Source organism: Thalassophryne amazonica, chromosome 6, assembly GCF_902500255.1.
Source record: "Thalassophryne amazonica chromosome 6, fThaAma1.1, whole genome shotgun sequence".
In the NCBI taxonomy this organism is placed as follows: domain Eukaryota; kingdom Metazoa; phylum Chordata; class Actinopteri; order Batrachoidiformes; family Batrachoididae; genus Thalassophryne; species Thalassophryne amazonica.
Genome location: NC_047108.1, coordinates 101,241,285 through 101,260,678, shown reverse-complemented (window position 1 = coordinate 101,260,678; position 19,394 = coordinate 101,241,285). Strand labels below are relative to the sequence as shown.

At 45.7% G+C, this 19,394-nt stretch overlaps 1 protein-coding gene across 1 annotated transcript in view; it reads right to left on the bottom strand.

Annotated features, from left to right (window-relative positions):
- si:ch211-167b20.8 (protein phosphatase 1 regulatory subunit 3A) overlaps nucleotides 1–16,799 on the bottom strand; it is a gene marked incomplete at its 5' end in the record, with an annotated part of 43,199 nt that extends 26,400 nt beyond the window's left edge. The window contains one exon of the mRNA XM_034172970.1: nucleotides 15,952–16,799. Coding sequence (XP_034028861.1) covers nucleotides 15,952–16,799 — 848 coding nt within the window. The remainder of the gene's footprint in view (nucleotides 1–15,951) is intronic.
- Nucleotides 16,800–19,394: the final 2,595 nt, after the last annotated feature.

Sequence of the window (19,394 nt, the reverse complement as noted above, 5' to 3'; positions counted from 1 at the left end):
ATGGCCCCACCCCTGCTGTTAAGAATTAATCTGCTAAACAAGGAACAGAGGGGGGTTTGTGTGTCAATCTGCAACTACTAAAGGCATAGGAGCCAAGTCACTCTTTCGTCACCATCTTTGGTTCCTCTGCACCTCTGATAGAAAAGGTCAGAGGTGCATTTTAAAGCAGGGAAACGCCGAGCCTGAAAATGACACCAGCCCTTTGCCTATTTTTGATCATCCTCATACATCATTGGATGATTGACATTCTCTGTGTGTGTGTTTAGGGGGGGGGACTGTCTCTCACTGCTGCATACATGCTGTAGTCACCTGCCACCAGCCATAACTTTACAATTACTTATTTTGGTTTGATACTCACCACTTTTCATCAGACAACTGAGTGTTTAAATACTTTTAACTTCAGACTCTGGTTCTTACTATGCTGGAGGCAGTGTGTGTGGGCAGAACCACTCAACAAAACTGAATGGTTACATTAGTCAGAAAGTGGCTGACATTTCCAGAGTATAAGTCACAGTTTTTTTTTAACTATTTTGGGAGAGGCTGTGACTTATATACCAAAAGAAATCACATGTTCATCATGAATAATAACAATAAAAAGAACAATTTATATTGGATTTCTCGGGAATCAAAGCACAAAACAAAATAAAGTCTAATAATGAAAGCATGAATGGCAGTAATCAATGCTAAAATACCCATGGCCATATGAGCATTAAGTGGTAAATGAACTGCATTTACATAGCACTTTTCCTTCTGCATCAGATGCTCAAAGCGCTTTATGCATCAGTGCCTCACATTCACCTGATCTGATGCTGCTGCCATGCAAGATGCCCACTACACACCGGGAGCAACTAGGGGATTAAGGACCTTGCCCAAGGGCCCTTAGTGATTTTCCGGTCAGGCTGGGATTTGAACTGAGGATCCTCTGGTCTCAAGCCAAATGCTTAACCACGAGACCATCACCTCAGCACTGTATTCTATGTAATGTGCAGCTGTTTAGTTGGTATCCCAGTGCAAAGTGTGTTTGTGTGTGTGTGTGTGTATATATATATATATATATATATATATATATACACATATATATATATAATGTGTGTAGGAATATAATTATACATTTATTGTTATTTACATTAATTATTAAGATCTTATTCTCTTACATACAATTTGTACATGTTCAATAAAGCCCCTCTATCAATCAATCAATCAATCATAAACAGTATTTATGTTTTAGAGGTGTCTGCAAGGGGGCATACGTGTGCGCATACATGAGCTTTTGACAAGAGTGGAAGTTAGCTTTTAGTTAGCGGACATTAGCGTGCATGCTGACATCCACGAAATGTCTTGTAAATCACTCCAGAGGTGTTAACAGGATTTCCAGTTTTAGAAGCGTATATTTCTCACTACCTTTTACATAATATATGACAAACAGCTTATATTTACACACAAATGAAATGGAGTTTACCGCTAGCTAGACTAGTCTGTGATGTCACCACACTAATGTCCGCAAAATGTCTTGTTAATCACTCCAGAGCTGTTATCAGGTTCCAAAAACAGTGTTTTCAGTTTCAGAAGTGTTTATTTCTCGCTACCTTTTACATAATATATGACAAAGAGGTTATATTTATACACAAACGAAACAGAGTTTGCAGCTAGCTAGACCAGCCACTGACGTCACGGTGCCACTGTACTCTGATTGGCTATCACTCCTGCCCCTCAAAAAACAGAACAGAATGAAACAGAATGTGACATTTAAACTTCTTAAAATAGGTCAAGGTTAGCCATCTTTGAACTTGTCCAAGGTCTGTGTTCTCTGTGAATTTGAAGACTGTGGCAGCAATAGGACTGGACTTATGCTGAGCACAGATGGACGGACGGAAGCAAAGTCTTCGCAATACCTGATAGTCATATTTGATGGCCTCGGGTAAAACACATGACAACAATGCACATAAATCCCAAATTAAAGAGCTGACAATATAAAAAAAATAGATACGACTTTTACTCGGCTGAAATTTATATACTTTTTTCCCTCTTCAATGGGCTTTTTGTTTTTGTTGATACGTGCAAGTTATACTCCAGTATGATTTATACTCTGGAAAATACACTTGTAGGTTGTTACTGCTCTGCAGCTGCAGCACAAACCCATAGTGCTTTTGTAATTCTGTTGACATATGTCTTACTGTGATGACTGTTGTGTGGGCCGCTGAAGAGGAGGTACTGCTGGCCCACCACCACCAGAGGGCGCCCTGCCTGGAGGGTGGGCTCCAGGCACCAGAGGGCGCCGCCGCCTTACGAGAGCAGTCAGGGTGACAGCTGTCACCCATTACTGGACACAGCTGACTCCACTCAGCACGGAGGTATATCATCAGGACGGCGTCTCCACCTCAGTGCCGAGATATCGCCTTAAGACTGAGGTAACGTTCTCTGCATTCATATTCTGAATAACCAGCTAAGATTTGTAAACTGTTTCAGGACTGCTGACTACGAACAGCTAAATTGCTTGGATAAGTACTCACCTTCCTGCTGTATATTGTCAAGAGGTGGAGGCGGCTTCTCCCCTCTCCGTTGCTGGGTGCTGTCGCATCCACATCTGTGTGTTGTTGCTCTCTCCCGCCAGCAGTACCGGATCCGACGAGCAGAGGCAGTGTCCACCTGGGAATTCGGGACTTGGCGGTTCCAGTATTTCCAGGGTTCGGTGGCAGAGGAGATCTGGGTGGTTCCGGTTCGACTGAGACGGACGTCTCCTACCTTCGAGCCTGCCCACACGACACCAGCGGATTCGACCCCAAATTGTTAATTGTTGTGTTCGTTGTGCTCGTTTTACAACAGTAAAACTTGTTATTCACCTTCCTCCATTGTCCGTTCATTACGCCCCCTGTTGTCGGTCCGTGTACCTACACTTTCACAACAGGATATCTCAGCCAGCGTCATGGACCCTGAGGGGCGTCAACCGGCTGTTGAACGGCCAATGGAAGACCAAGGCGCGTCGGCGGCTTCGGGAGGGGTAATCGGTGAGTTGCAGCGGATCCTCACCGCTTTCACCTCTCGGATCGATTTAATGACCGAGCAGCACGTTCTCCTAAACCGCAGGGTGGAGGCTCTCGCCGCACAAGTGGAGGCGCGCCCTCCGGGCGCCGCTGCGGCTCTCCCTCCCGAGGACCCTGCGCGTGAAAGTGACGTTCCACTGGTCGTTCAACGGTCCCTTCCTCTGTCCCCAGAAGCATACATAAGCCCTCCAGAACCGTACGGAGGCTGTGTGGAGACGTGCGTGGATTTTCTGATGCAGTGTTCGCTCGTCTTCGCACAGCGTCCCGTGATGTACGCGACTGATGCTAGCAAAGTAGCTTATGTAATAAATCTGCTTCGCGGGGAGGCACGCGCTTGGGCTACAGCGCTCTGGGAGCAGAATTCACGGCTCCTTCATACATACGATGGGTTTGTACGGGAGCTCAGAACAGTGTTCGACCATCCCAACAGAGGAGAGTCCGCTTCAACTGCACTACTGTCAATGAGACAGGGGCGTCGGAGCGCAGCTGCCTATGCAGTCGCCTTCCGCATCACGGCGGCGAGATCCGGCTGGAATAGCACTGCCCTCCGCGCCGCCTTTGTAAACGGACTGTCACTGGTCCTAAAAGAGCACCTGGTGGCGAAGGACGAACCGCGGGACTTAGACGGGCTAATCGATTTGGTCATACGACTCGACAACTGGTTAGAAGAACGCCGTCGGGAACGAGGCGAAGGGCGTGGCCAGGCACGCGTCGTCCCTCTCCCTTCCGGGTCCGATCGAGCTCCGCCCTCCCCACGCTCCTCTGTTCCTGCGCTCCGTGCGCCTATGGCTCCCCCTGCTGACGAAGCTATGGACACGAGCAGGACAACATTTAGGGCACCTGGAGCACAAAGGAGGCGGGCCCACGGAGCTTGTTTTGTTTGTGGCTCGAGTGAGCATCTCGCAAACGACTGCCCCGAGCGGTTAAACTCCAACGCCCGCCCCTAGAGACTGGGCCAGGGGTGGGCCAAAACATTCACGTGGGACACACCCACATTGCCACACGACTCCCAGTCACGATCCTGTTTGAGGATTCAACCCTGAAGGCCCCAGCACTGGTGGACACGGGCTCTGAGGGGAATCTGCTGGACAGCAGATGGGCGAGGGAGATAGGGCTCCCTCTGGTGGCTCTTACCTCGCCTGTGCAGGTTCGGGCGCTAGATGGCTCCCTACTCCCACCAATCACGCATAAGACACCTCCAGTAACGCTGGTGGTGTCAGGTAACCACCGGGAGGTGATCGAGTTCTTTGTGACTCAGGCCACCTCCCGCGTGGTTTTGGGTTTTCCCTGGATGCTAAAACACAATCCCCGGATTGATTGGCCGTCCGGGGTAGTGGTTCAGTGGAGCGAAACCTGCCATCGGGAGTGTCTAGGTTCCTCGGTTCCTCCCGGCTCCCAAGCTAAGGAGGAGGTCCGAGTCCCGCCCAATCTGAAGGCGGTGCCGGCGGAGTACCATGACCTCGCTGACGTGTTCAGCAAGGATCTGGCTCTCACGCTTCCTCCCCACCGCCCGTATGATTGTGCCATTGATTTGGTTCCAGGCAGTGAGTTCCCGTCCAGTAGGCTGTACAACCTCTCACGGCCGGAGCGTGAATCAATGGAGACCTACATCCGGGACTCATTAGCTGCCGGGTTGATCCGGAATTCCACCTCTCCGATGGGTGCTGGTTTCTTTTTTGTGGGTAAAAAAGATGGCGGGCTTCGTCCATACATTGATTATAGGGGGTTGAACGAAATCACGGTTCGCAATCGATACCCGTTGCCCTTGTTGGATTCGGTGTTCACCCCCTTGCATGGAGCCAAGATCTTCACCAAGCTTGATCTTAGGAATGCGTATCATTTGGTTCGGATCCGGAAGGGAGACGAATGGAAGACGGCATTTAACACCCCGTTGGGCCATTTTGAGTACCTGGTCATGCCGTTCGGTCTCACTAATGCTCCCGCGACTTTCCAAGCGTTGGTAAACGATGTTTTGCGGGACTTCCTGCACCGGTTCGTCTTCGTGTACCTGGACGATATACTCATCTTTTCCCCGGATCCTGAGACTCATGTCCGGCATGTCCGTCAGGTTCTGCAGCGGTTGTTGGAGAACCGCCTGTTTGTGAAGGGCGAGAAGTGTGAATTCCACCGCACTTCTTTGTCCTTCCTGGGGTTTATCATCTCCTCCAACTCCGTCGCCCCAGATCCGGCCAAGGTTGCGGCGGTGAGAGATTGGCCCCAACCCACAAGCCGTAGGAAGCTGCAACAGTTCCTCGGCTTTGCTAATTTCTACAGGAGGTTCATTAAGGGCTACAGTCAGGTAGTTAGCCCCCTGACAGCCCTGACCTCACCAAAACTCCCCTTCACCTGGTCGGATCGGTGCGAAGCCGCGTTCAAGGAGTTGAAACGGCGCTTTTCGTCTGCACCAGTTCTGGTGCAGCCCGATCCTAGCCGCCAGTTAGTGGTTGAAGTGGATGCCTCGGACTCAGGGATAGGAGCGGTGCTCTCCCAGAGCGGGAAGACCGATAAGGTCCTTCACCCGTGTGCCTATTTTTCCCGCAGGTTGACCCCCGCTGAACGGAACTATGACGTCGGCAATCGGGAACTCCTTGCTGTGAAAGAGGCCCTCGAAGAGTGGAGACATCTGTTGGAGGGAACAACCGTGCCATTCACGGTTTTCACTGACCATCGGAACCTGGAGTACATCAGGACCGCCAAGCGGCTGAACCCCAGGCAAGCCCGCTGGTCACTGTTCTTTGGCCGTTTTGACTTCCGGATTACCTACCGTCCCGGGACCAAGAATCAACGATCGGATGCATTGTCCCGGGTGCACGAAGACGAAGTCAAAACGGAACCGTCGGATCCCCCGGATCCCATCATACCGGAGTCCGCTATCGTGGCCGCCCTCACCTGGGACGTGGAGAAGACCGTCCGGGAGGCCCTGACCCGTGACCCGGACCCCGGAAACGGACCAACGAACAGACTATACGTCCCACCAGAAGCTAGGGCTGCAGTCCTGGACTTCTGTCACGGTTCCAAACTCTCCTGTCACCCTGGGGTGCGAAGAACCGTGACAGTCGTCCGGCAACGCTTCTGGTGGGCATCCCTGGAGGCCGACGTCCGGGACTACGTCCAGGCCTGTACCACCTGCGCCAGGGGCAAGGCCGACCATAGGAAGACCTCAGGGCAGCTACAGCCACTGCCCGTGCCTCATCGCCCCTGGTCCCACATCGGCCTGGACTTTGTCACGGGTCTCCCGCCGTCCCAGGGAAACACCGTTGTCTTCACGATAGTGGACCGTTTCTCCAAGGCGGCCCACTTCGTGGCCCTCCCGAAGCTCCCAACGGCCCAGGAGACAGCGGACGTCCTGGTCCACCACGTCGTCCGTCTGCATGGAATACCATCAGACATCGTCTCCGATCGTGGTCCCCAGTTCACCTCGCACGTCTGGAGGAGCTTCTGCCGGGAACTGGGGGCCTCGGTCAGCCTTTCGTCCGGGTACCACCCCCAGACCAACGGGCAAGCAGAGCGGGCCAACCAGGAGTTGGAACAGACACTACGCTGTGTGACAGCCGCGCACCCGACGGCCTGGAGTACCCACCTGGCCTGGATCGAGTACGCCCACAACAGCCAAGTGTCATCAGCCACCGGCCTCTCCCCGTTTGAGGTGTGCTTGGGGTATCAGCCCCCCTTGTTTCCGGTGGTCGAGGGAGAGGTCGGTGTGCCCTCGGTCCAGGCCCACCTACGGAAGTGCCGTCGGGTGTGGCGTGCCGCCCGCTCTGCTTTGTTGAAGGCCCGGACGAGGGCGAAGAACCATGCAGACCGGCGGCGGGCCCCGGCCCCCAAGTATCGTCCTGGGCAGGAAGTGTGGTTGTCCACCAAGGACATTCCCCTTCAAGTGGACTCCCCCAAACTCCAAGAACGATACACTGGTCCCTTCACAATCCTCAAGGTCATCAATCCCGCCGCAGTGAGGCTCCAGCTTCCGGCCTCGCTGCGGATTCATCCCGTTTTTCATGTCTCTCGGATAAAACCCCATCACACCTCACCCCTCTGCACCCCGGGTCCGGCACCACCTCCTGCCCGGATCATCGACGGGGAACCGGCTTGGACCGTGCGCCGGCTCCTCGACGTCCGTTGGATGGGCCGGGGTTTTCAGTACCTGGTGGACTGGGAGGGGTACGGCCCCGAAGAACGCTCCTGGGTGAAGAAGGGCTTCATCCTGGACCCGGCCCTCCTGGCCGACTTCTACCGTCGCCATCCGGACAAGCCCGGTCGTGCGCCAGGAGGCGCCCGTTGAGGGGGGGGTCCTGTTGTGTGGGCCGCTGAAGAGGAGGTACTGCTGGCCCACCACCACCAGAGGGCGCCCTGCCTGGAGGGCGGGCTCCAGGCACCAGAGGGCGCCGCCGCCTTACGAGAGCAGTCAGGGTGACAGCTGTCACCCATTACTGGACACAGCTGACTCCACTCAGCACGGAGGTATATCATCAGGACGGCGTCTCCACCTCAGTGCCGAGATATCGCCTTAAGACTGAGGTAACGTTCTCTGCATTCATATTCTGAATAACCAGCTAAGATTTGTAAACTGTTTCAGGACTGCTGACTACGAACAGCTAAATTGCTTGGATAAGTACTCACCTTCCTGCTGTATATTGTCAAGAGGTGGAGGCGGCTTCTCCCCTCTCCGTTGCTGGGTGCTGTCGCATCCACATCTGTGTGTTGTTGCTCTCTCCCGCCAGCAGTACCGGATCCGACGAGCGGAGGCAGTGTCCACCTGGGAATTCGGGACTTGGCGGTTCCAGTATTTCCAGGGTTCGGTGGCAGAGGAGATCTGGGTGGTTCCGGTTCGACTGAGACGGACGTCTCCTACCTTCGAGCCTGCCCACACGACACCAGCGGATTCGACCCCAAATTGTTAATTGTTGTGTTCGTTGTGCTCGTTTTACAACAGTAAAACTTGTTATTCACCTTCCTCCATTGTCCGTTCATTACGCCCCCTGTTGTGGGTCCGTGTACCTACACTTTCACAACAATGACATTATCTGTCCTCTTGTTCACCTAAAACAGCCATTTTACACTTGGTCCCTTTCAGCCTTTTTTTTAAGTGAATTCAGTTTGATTATTCATTTTTTTTTCCCCCTGCATATGTAAACACTTAAAAAGATCTCAGACCCATCTGAAACAAAACGTTTGTTTGTCTCATGTTTTCGCTGTGTGGATCTCAATGCTTCTGTACCCTCATTGAAAGACATTGCAAAGCAACAAAGTGGCAGAGTGGTTTATGTGTGGTGACTGAGTGAAGCTGCTAACTAAATAGCACAACCTTTGGTTTCTACTCAACCCACTTTTTCTGGACTTGGTTGACCATGATCACAAGCCTTTTCCTGACTGTCTTAAATTCCTGTATGATCTCCACCAAGCTTTTTATTAAAGGCTGCAAAGTCCTAAAAATGTATTTCTGAAAGAGGACTTGGTGTGAAAACAAAGATATTTTTAAAATTCTGATATATAGCATTCTATAAAAATGTAAATAATTGTACATTGTTCTACAAAGCTAATACAGTAGTGTTCAGAATAATAGTATTGCTATGTGACTAAAAAGATGAATCCAGGTTTTGAGTATATTTCTTATTGTTACATGGGAAACAAGGTACCAGTAGATTCTCACAAATCCAACAAGACCAAGCATTCATGATATGCACACTCTTAAGGCTATGAAACTGGGCTATTAGTAAAAAAAAAAAAGTAGAAAAGGGGGTGTTCACAATAATAGTAGTGTGGCATTGAGTCAGTGAGTTTGTCAATTTTGAGGAACAAACAGGTGTGAATCAGGTGTCCCCTATTTAAGGATGAAACCAGCACCTGTTGAACATGCTTTTCTCTTTGAAAGCCTGAGGAAAATGGCACGTTCAAGATATTGTTCAGCAAAACAGCGTAGTTTGATTAAAAAGTTGATTGGAGAGGGGAAAACTTATACGCAGGTGCAAAAAATTATAGGCTGTTCATCTACAATGATCTCCAATGCTTTAAAATGGACAAAAAAAAAAAACAGAGATGCGTGGAAGAAAATGGAAAACAACCATCAAAATGGACAGAAGAATAACCAGAATGGCAAAGGCTCACCCATTGATCAGCTCCAGGATGATCAAAGACAGTCTGGAGTTACCTGTAAGTGCTGTGACAGTTAGAAGACGCCTGTGTGAAGCTAATTTATTTGCAAGAATCCCCCGGAAAGTCCGCTGTTAAATAAAAGACGTGCAGAAGAGGTTACAATTTGCCAAAGAACACATCAACTGGCCTAAAGAGAAATGGAGGAATATTTTGTGGACTGATGAGAATAAAATTGTTCTTTTTGGGTCCAAGGGCCGACAGTTTGTGAGACGACCCCCAAACTGTGAATTCAAGCCACAGTTCACAGTGAAGACAGTGAAACATGGTGATGCAAGCATCATGATATGGGCATGTTTCTCCTACTATGGTGTTGGGCCTATATATCACATACCAGGTATCATGGGTCAGTTTGGATATGTCAAAATACTTGAAGAGGTCATGTTGCCTTATGCTGAAGAGGACATGCCATTGAAATGGGTGTTTCAACAAGACAATGACCCCAAGCACACTAATAAACAAGCAAAATCTTGGTTCCAAACCAACAAAATTAATGCCTCGCAGATGTGAAGAAATCATGAAAAACTGTGGTTATACAACTAAATACTAGTTTAGTGATTCACAGAATTGCCAAAAAAGCAGTTTGAACATAACAGTTTTGAGTTTGTAGCGTCAACAGCAGATGCTACTATTATTGTGAACACCCCCTTTTCTACTGTTTTTTTTTTTTTTTACTAATAGCCCAATTTCATAACCTTAAGAGTGTGCATATCATGAATGCTTGGTCTTGTTGGATTTGTGAGAATCTACTGAATCTACTGGTACCTTGTTTCCCATGTAACAATAAGAAATATACTCAAAACCTGGATTAATATTTTAGTCACACAGCACTACTATTATTCTGAACACTACTGTAAGTATCTTAAAATGTGTTCACGGTACTGCGGTCTTGCAAGCTTACAACCACAGGACTATCAGCTCCATATTTTCTTCTTCTTTGCTTCCATTACTATATACCACTAGCATTAGCTGAGATATTGCTTGTATGCATTACCTACATTGATTATCAAACAGGAATCTCCATGGACTATGATGTTTGCAGATGACACTGTGATCTGTAGTGAGAGCAGAGAGCAGGTTGAGACGAGCCTGGAAAGGTGGAGATATGCTCTAGAGAGAAGGGGTATGAAAGTTAGTAGGAACAAGACTGAGTACGTGTGTGAATAAAAGAGAGTCCCTGGAATAGTGTGGTTACAAGGAGTAGAGGTGGTAAAATTAGATGAGTTGAAATACGGGTCAAATATCCAAAGTAATGGAGAATGTGGTAGAGAGGTGAAGAAGAGAGTGCAGGCAGAGTGGAGTGGGTGGAAAACAGTGGCAGGAGTGATTTGTGACAGAAGAATATCTGCAAAAGTGAAGGGGAAAGTCTACAAGACCCTTGAAGTCCAGGTATATTGTACATCTTAGAGACAGTGGCACTAACAAAAAAGACAGGAGGATGACCTGGATGTGGCAGAGCTGAAGATGTTAATTTATTTGGGATTGATGAAGGTGGACAGGATTATGAATGAATGTGTCAGAGGGACAGCACAGGTAGGATGGGTTGGAGACAAACTCAGACAGGAAAGATTCAGATGGTTTGGACATGTGCAGACGAGAAACCCAGGGTATATAGGGAGAAGGATGCTGAGGATGTAGCCATCAGGCAGGAGGAGAAGAGGGTGGCCAAAGAGGAGGTTTATGCATGTGTTGATGGAGGACATGCAGGTGGATGGTGTGACAAAAGGAGATGCAGAGGACAGCGTGAGATAGAAACGCTTGATCTGCTGTGGCGACCCCTAACAGGAGCAGCTGAAAGAAGACAGTCTCAGGAAAAAAACTCTTTGGTTCATGCATTTCTTCTCCTTTCAGCTAGTCCTACTTGGAGTCATCACATCAGATCAGATCAGATCATTTGCTTCTATCTCACCCCGTTTCTCTCTCTCTCTCTCACTCATATACACACACACACACACACACACACACACACACACACACACACACACACACACACACACACACAACCCACCACACACACACACACACACACACACACACTGGCAAATTCTCCCTCAGATCCATAAACCTCCTCTTTGGCTTTTTTGTTATACTCCTGCCTGGCAGCTTGGTCTTCAGTAGCCTTCTCGTGACATATCCTGCACATGCCCAAACCATCTCGAGCGCACCTCTTTCACATTGTCTCAAAATTGTATGACCTGTTCCATTCCTTTAATATGCTGATTCCTAATCCTGGCCATCCTCATCATTCATACAAAATACATTGTCTCTTCTGACAGATGAAGTTAATATAGTGAGTGAGTGAGCGAGCAAGCAAGTGGGAAGGGAGGTGTTGAATTGAAACCCAGTCATTTGCTTATTACTATTGGTTATAGTACAAGTTCTACTAAAATAATGTGTATAGCGACAAAAAAAAATGAAAGTCCGAATGCAACAGAAGCCACCATATAGCACCCCTTTTTTTTAACCAAGACTGTCTGACAGGATTTACCTGTAGATCCCCTAAAATTTGATGCAGCTTTACCGCACCTCCTGCCACTTACTCATTTCAAATAGGTACTTATTATGTAATTTATGGAACACCCTGCACCCTCTGTTACATTGAACAACTGACCCCAAGCATTTAAATTCATTTACATTCACCCAGTGGTGGGCACAGATAAACAAAAAATTAACTTCGATAACAGATAATCAGATAACTGAAAAGTTATCTTTGATAAAGATAAAACGATAAACCACCCAAAAATGTATCGGAAGCTACAGATAACTGATAACCGATAAATTCCAGTATTGTCTCTGGTACATTTGCAACTACTAATAAACTGAATTTGAGTTTTAACACCACAATTGCTTCTTGTAGTATTAAAAGCGACAACAGACTCAAACAATGAGCCCACACTTTCTGTCTTTGAACAACCTGCCCCCTGCTGGAAGCTCTTATTTACTACATGGTTTCCACCACAGAAGCTAGCTGAGAGCAGCCACAAAGCCCAGCTCTCTACCCAATCACAACGCTCCGGTCAGGCGGAGGTCTTGGAAAATAAAGCAGTGCTGACTTATGGTTTTGATTTATAAATAACATTAATACCAATAGAATAACTCCATTAATGTCAAATGTAATTTGTACAAAGTTAAAATATAACATATATCTTTTAATGTTGAATAATGCACTAATTCTGAGGTTTTGTAACAAACACAGATGGCTTGCAAAGGATTCTGGGTAAAATGTGCCTCTGCTAAACAGTGATTGGTTCAGTCATTCACTATGTAAACCAACACGTTAATGTGACGTGTGTTGGTGTTTACAGATAAATGTGCTTTTGTAAAATATTCCATTTTTATTTGTAAAAACAGGCATTTTTACGGAGCCCTGGAAGTGTCATCGCAAAATGTTTTGCATGTGGAGAGAATGTGCGCTCATTTTATTATATTGTGCGCTCATTTTATTATATTGTGTGCATCTTTTATGATGTTGCGCGCACGTTTTATTATACTATAAAACGTGCACTCAATATTGTCTTGACACATAAATGTAGACTATTCACCCTATTGACATTTCAAATCCCGCAAAACCTCGGAGAGGTCGCTGCACTGCGAGATCTCAGTAACATTGAGAACTGCATTGATCACGCTGCACTTTAACCGCTGCACACAGACAACACCATTAACATCACAACATAAAACTATTTTTATATTGTGCCTAAAACTCTCGTGAATATATTCTCTGGGTTTATAGATGTTGTTATTGTGTTTATTTTATGTAAACATGCGAGAATCACAGGCTGTCACTCCGTTATTTTCAGTAGGAGCTGCTGTGAGCTACAATCGCTTCCTGATCATGTCGTTCTGTTGGAAAGTGAAGTTTGCTCTTTAACGTCTTGATTATTGTTCTTTACAACACTGTCCTCTTTCTTCGAGACTAATATATATGTCTGAAATTCGGTTTGCGTTTATTAAATTCCATGCAGATTAAACATAACAGACACGGATTATTTTTGATATAATTGTTTTAGCAAGTTTTCAGGGTATCATGCATGCAGTCTTTAATGAACGTGACGAAAAGCATAAAAAATCCCTTGCCACGCAAGGGATTATGGGATATGTCAATAGGGTGAATGAACACTACTGGCCAGTAGGTGGCAGTAGAGACCGTGAAAACTTGCCAAAACAAAATTCCAGATAATCCGTGTCTGCTACATTAAGATGCGTGGAATTTAATAACGCAGACACAATAACAACGTCTATAAACCCAGAGAATATATTCACGAGAGTTTTACGCACTAGACTTTAACGCTGTTGTCCGTAGAGCCTGATCAGAGTGTTTCAAATGCATTTCTCACGTCATGAACGTACTGAGATTACCCTATCCTACCCATAATGCACTGCTGGGCACAGCATATATCAACACTAAAACCTTAAAAATTAGCGCATTACGTTAAAACTAAAACATATATCTGATATTTCATTTATAAAACTTCAGACATGACATTAATTTAAATAACTTGTCCAACATTAGTTTGGTTAAAAGTTGACCATAATTTAAAAATGTATGCCTCTGGATGACTTGGGTGATATTGCCCGTATTTCAGTATGGGGTGAAGAGAATATTTTTTTGGACCAGTTCTCCTTTGTCTGCAGAGGTAGTAGAGCGGTTTCTTCTTAAAGCAGTCCTCTCTGTTTTGGCAGAGGGTAAAACTACACATCAGCTACGAAACATTTAACAGGTAGGTGCTCAACTGATTTTAAGTTTTATAAATATTTGTAGCTGTTCCGCTTTATTTACCACGTTATCGGTCTAAAAGTTGTCGGACAAAAATTTATCGCAAGATAATTAGTCTGATAATGGTTTTTAAAGTTATCTAAAAAGATAATCCGATAATGAAAACATTATCTTCGATAATTATCGGTTATCGGATTATCGGAACTGTGCCCACCACTGCATTCACCACCTGTCCTCTTTGTAACCTTAACATTCCACCTTACTCCCTCTCTCATTCATTCATATATACTCCGTCTTTCCCCTGATGACTTTCATTCCCTTTCTCTCCAGAGCCAACCTCCACCTCGCGACGCTTGCCTCAACCTGCTTGCTATTCTCACTACAGATTACGTCATCTGCAAACATTATAGTCTATGGAGACTCCTGTCTGATCTCATCCATCAATCTGTCCATCACAAAGAGAAACAACAATGGGCTCAGAGCCCATCCTTCACAAATATCCACCTTTCTTTCACAATAACTGTGTGCATGTTGCACAATCAACTAGTTCAGTTGGTGTTTTTCAAACATGAGTTCAAAGCATTGTATGTATAAACCGCCTTGCCCTGCTCTTGCGGCATCTTAGTGCAGCATTTTCTACAGTTGACAAACATATACTGCTGGACAGGCTCAATGGTCATTTTGTCAATTCTGGTCAGGTTCTCTCGTGGTTGACGTCATACTTATCTAGTTGTCCTCACTTTGTCTTGTTCAATACAGGACTTCAAAACTTTTTCTGCGAAAATGTGGGAGTACTACGGGGTCTGTATTAGGCCCTCTGCTATTCTCGATTTACATAGTATGTCTTGGACAGATTCTGTGATGCTGTGGACTTACTTATCATTGTTATGCTGATGATACTCTGCTTTACAAGCCAATTAATTTAAATAATCTCTCAGGATTCTTCATAATTGTCTGGCATCAGTCAAGAATGAATGCTGGTAATTTTTTTCTTTTAAATTCTGACAAAAATAGACTTTAGAGAAATTACGACGAATGCTTTCTTTCATCTCCATAATACTGGAAAGATTCAAACTATTCTATTGATGGCAGCTGCAGAGACATTGATTTGTGTCTTTGCCTCATCTAGAATAGATGACTGTATTGCCATATTTTCTGGTTTGCTACAAGCATAGGGGCTCTTCAAATGGTTCAAATCTGCTGCTAGAGTTCCGACAAAGATAAAGTTTGATCATATCACTCCAGTTCTGGCCTCCACCCACTGGCTTCCTGTCGATATGAGATCAGATTTTAAGATTTTGTTATTAACACACAAAATCTTTCAAGGAACAGAGCCTCCCTGTCTGTTGATGACTGGCCATGCCTTTGATGGAGAGTGGTGAAGAACTGGTGATTGTGGGGGACTGGAGTATGCTGGTGATCTGTGAACTATTCTGGTGGACTGGAACATGTGATGTTGTTCCAAAAATCAGAACTGTAATCTCACTGATGACTTCAGTTAATGTTCTGCTTCTTGGGTCCACAATCTTTACTGCTTGAGTGTTTGGTACCACTGTTGGTAGTTTGTTTCATTTGTTGTTGTTTTTCTTATTGGTAGCCAGAGCAGATGGTCACCCCTCTGAGTCTAGTCTGCTTGAGATTTCAACCTGAGGGAGTTTTTCCATCCTACTGTTGACAATGTGCTTGCTCAGTGAGGTGGGTAAGGTTAGACCTTACCTTGGTAAAGCACCTATGGGCAACTTATATTGTGATTTGGCGCTATTAAATTACATCACATCACATGAGTGTAAGACAAGTTCTCAGGCCTAAATTATGCTTATAAAGGTAGTTTATTTATACATGTAGACAGAATTATAGTATAGGTTTAAAAAAAAAAAAAAAAACTCAACCACATTGAACTGTAAAATGTAGGGTTTTTCATGTGACCTCTTTAAAGGGAAAGGTTCAGCTTGGACTTCTGTGGGGGCCAAAGGTCAAATGAATGCTATGGGAAAAGACCATCCTGTTGGTTATCTCCACAAGTTTAGTCTGGTAAAAGACATTTACCTGAACTCTTGAGGAGGTCTTAGAATGCTTCTTATTCCGTGCATGCTGATGTTTCGTTCAACTGCATCATCTTCATAGGACAGGAGCAGAGTTACCACATAGTTCAGATGGGAGTTATTAGCCCAGTAATTGCCTTCAGACGTTTCATAGCGAACAACAAACTCAATGCGAGAGCCATGTGTAACATAAGGAGGGGCAAAAGATAATTTGAAAGAGAATTGATCCGTTTCCCCATCATGAGATCCCTGGACATAATCTGACGGGTGATCAAAGTAAGAGACCCAGTTGTCCATGGTGGCTCTGACAAAAACTGCTTTGTGGAAGGAGATGTTCAGGACTCGGATTTGGCCAGTGAAAGAGAGCGGTTCGTTCTCCACTGGAGACACGTGTTCGACCTCCACTTTGTTGGTGCGCACAGCCTCGATCAGGGCGCCGCCGGCGGGCGGAACGAACTCCGGGCGCACATTATAGACGGGTTCTCTCTCCGCCTTTCGATACTTTGCCTCCTGTTCTTCCCACCTCGCGCTGTCCTCTTCATCGTCCGAATCAAAGGCAACGAACTCCTTGACGTCGATCAGATCTCCACCTGTTGTGTCGGCAAACGACACTCTCTTTTCGGACGACAGCGCAAAGTGGGTCCTTATATATTCTTCTCTCTCCTCGTAGAGAGAATGGCCTCGTTTTCTGGGCACCGGGGAGCATCTCGGGATGAGGTGGATGTTCTCGGTATCATCTTCATCATCCTCATCATCATCATCCTCGTCATCCACGGCGGACCTGTACTCTGGTTCGTCGGACGATTTTGTGACTTTTGATCGTGGTGAAAAGACCCTCCTGTTGTGGTATGGTTAAAAAGGACATGGTCGCAGCTCCGTGCTCCCTAAAACGAGAGCATACGGCGTCTTCCACAAAGAAATCAACAAATAAATAATAATAAAAAAGGCAGCACTAACAAATCCACATGCTTTGCGCAGCAGCACTCCGTGCAGCTCCGGCGCCGTCTTCGTCGTTACGCACGTCAGTCGACGTGTGGCGTTAAATAGCGCCCATGGAAAACTTGTCTTTGCTGCCAGCTCTTGTGATAGTGTATATTCTGGTTTGCATGGCTTTATGCGCCACACTTTGGCTGCCGCTGTGGAAGAAAGAGCCTCTAATTTTAGCACTGACCTACCCGGCTCTCCGTGCCCCAAATGTGTCTTTAAACTTGGTATAATCCTGCAACTCCCCCTTGGTTCATTTGGTTGGAGCTGACCATTCGCCCGCTATGAAAGCAAGACATTAGGAGCACACTATTGGCCAACTGAGGTACATTAAAAAAACGTGAAAATATTTGTTATTAGGTGTTAATTAAGGTTGCAGGTAATTCCTGTCACAGAAGCAAAAATGCAGGTATTTAATTTGCCTTCCTTGTCTTTTAGGCTTATGTCAAAATGAACAATAAATGGAAGTGCTAGGTGAATTTAACAAAAACTAAACTGATTTTTTTAATGAGACAGGCAATCTGTTACATTGTCATGAACATTTTACATGTGGCATTAATGAGACTGAATGTTATAAATACTTACACCTTGATTCCAATCATCCACCCCAGAATAGCCATAATTAATGCAACAATGCAGCAGAAATTTGGGGAGTTCCACCGTTCTGCAGGCCAATGTTAAATAAAACGATATCGAGCCTGGAAAATAGCACTTTCTAATCAGCACAAACTCATTTTGCTAGATACATGGGTTTACTGGAGCTTTATCCTTTAGGGAGTCACACAATGAAATTAGCCTTTAAATATAAAAGACATTTGATAAATTGTCACAAGAACAGTTTGCTTTATGATGCCAAATTACAGCACTTGTCAACACCAGCCATGATTCAGTGGTGGGCATGTGTTTCAAATCAAGCACAGTTGCTAGCTCAAGTGTCACAGAATGTGTCCCTCATAAAATATATGAGGACCTTTGCCAAGAGGATTAGTTCACTAAAATTAGTGATCCAAATGGTAAACTTAGAATGTATTCACAACTAAAACACAGTACGAGCTACAAATCGGTTTCCTAATAATGCTGATATTAATTTAATTAATTAATTAATTATTTTCATTTATATAGGGCCAAATCACAACAAAGTTGCCTCAAGACGCTTCACACAAGTAAGGACTAACCTTACCAACCCCTAGAGCAAGCACACAGGTGACAGTGGTGAGGAAAAACTCCCTCTGATGATTTCAATCAATCAATCAATCAATCAATCAATTTTTTTATATAGCGCCAAATCACAACAAACAGTTGCCCCAAGGCGCTTTATATTGTAAGGCAAGGCCATACAATAATTATGTAAAACCCCAACGGTCAAAACGACCCCCTGTGAGCAAGCACTTGGCTACAGTGGGAAGGAAAAACTCCCTTTTAACAGGAAGAAACCTCCAGCAGAACCAGGCTCAGGGAGGGGCAGTCTTCTGCTGGGACTGGTTGGGGCTGAGGGAGAGAACCAGGAAAAAGACATGCTGTGGAGGGGAGCAGAGATCGATCACTAATGATTAAATGCAGAGTGGTGCATACAGAGCAAAAAGAGAAAAACAATGCATCATGGGAACCCCCCAGCAGTCTACGTCTATAGCAGCATAACTAAGGGATGGTTCAGGGTCACCTGATCCAACCCTAACTATAAGCTGATTTGAGGATGATTGAGGAAGAAACTTCAAGCAGACCAGACTCAAAGGGGTGACCCTCTGCTTGGGCCATGCTACCGACACAATTGACAAAACAATTTACAAAGCAAATATACAGGAAATTTTGCCGGTGCATGGGAGGGGAGGGTTGCAGAAGAAGACACCACTCCCATCTCTGGATGGAGCCGCACCTCAAACAGAGAGAGAGGAAAAAAAAAAAAAAAAAATCAGGCAGGATCAAGAAAGACAACAAATACAGTATAATTCATCAGCATTAAGCAACAGGAAAGCAGAAGAAATACTAAGGTGATCGCAGGCCACTAGCCCCAAGCTTCAGTAAAAGACCCAGACTTTAAATGAAGTTGAGGCCATGGCCCGCTCTGTTTCCTAATAAGATGAAATTAAAGGGGTAAAAAGCATAGTAACATACTATGCCAGTATGCTAGCCATACGAAAGGGAAAATAATTGTGTCTTAAGTCTTAAAAGTCTCTACAGAATCTGACTGTTTTATTGATGCAGGGAGATCATTCCACAAAACAGGTGCATGATAAGAGAAAGCTCTGTGACCCACAGACTTTTTATTAGTAGTCCTGCACCCTGAGAATGCAGAGCCCGGCCCGGTACATAGGGTTTAATTAGGTCAGCTAAGTATGGAAATGCCAGTCCGTGAACAATTTTATAGGTTAGTAGCAGAGCCTTACAGACACAGATCTTCTTTGTATTGAGACATGAAGGTATGTTCACCTTAAACCTGTTGTCTGCTATCATGTTTGCAAGTTC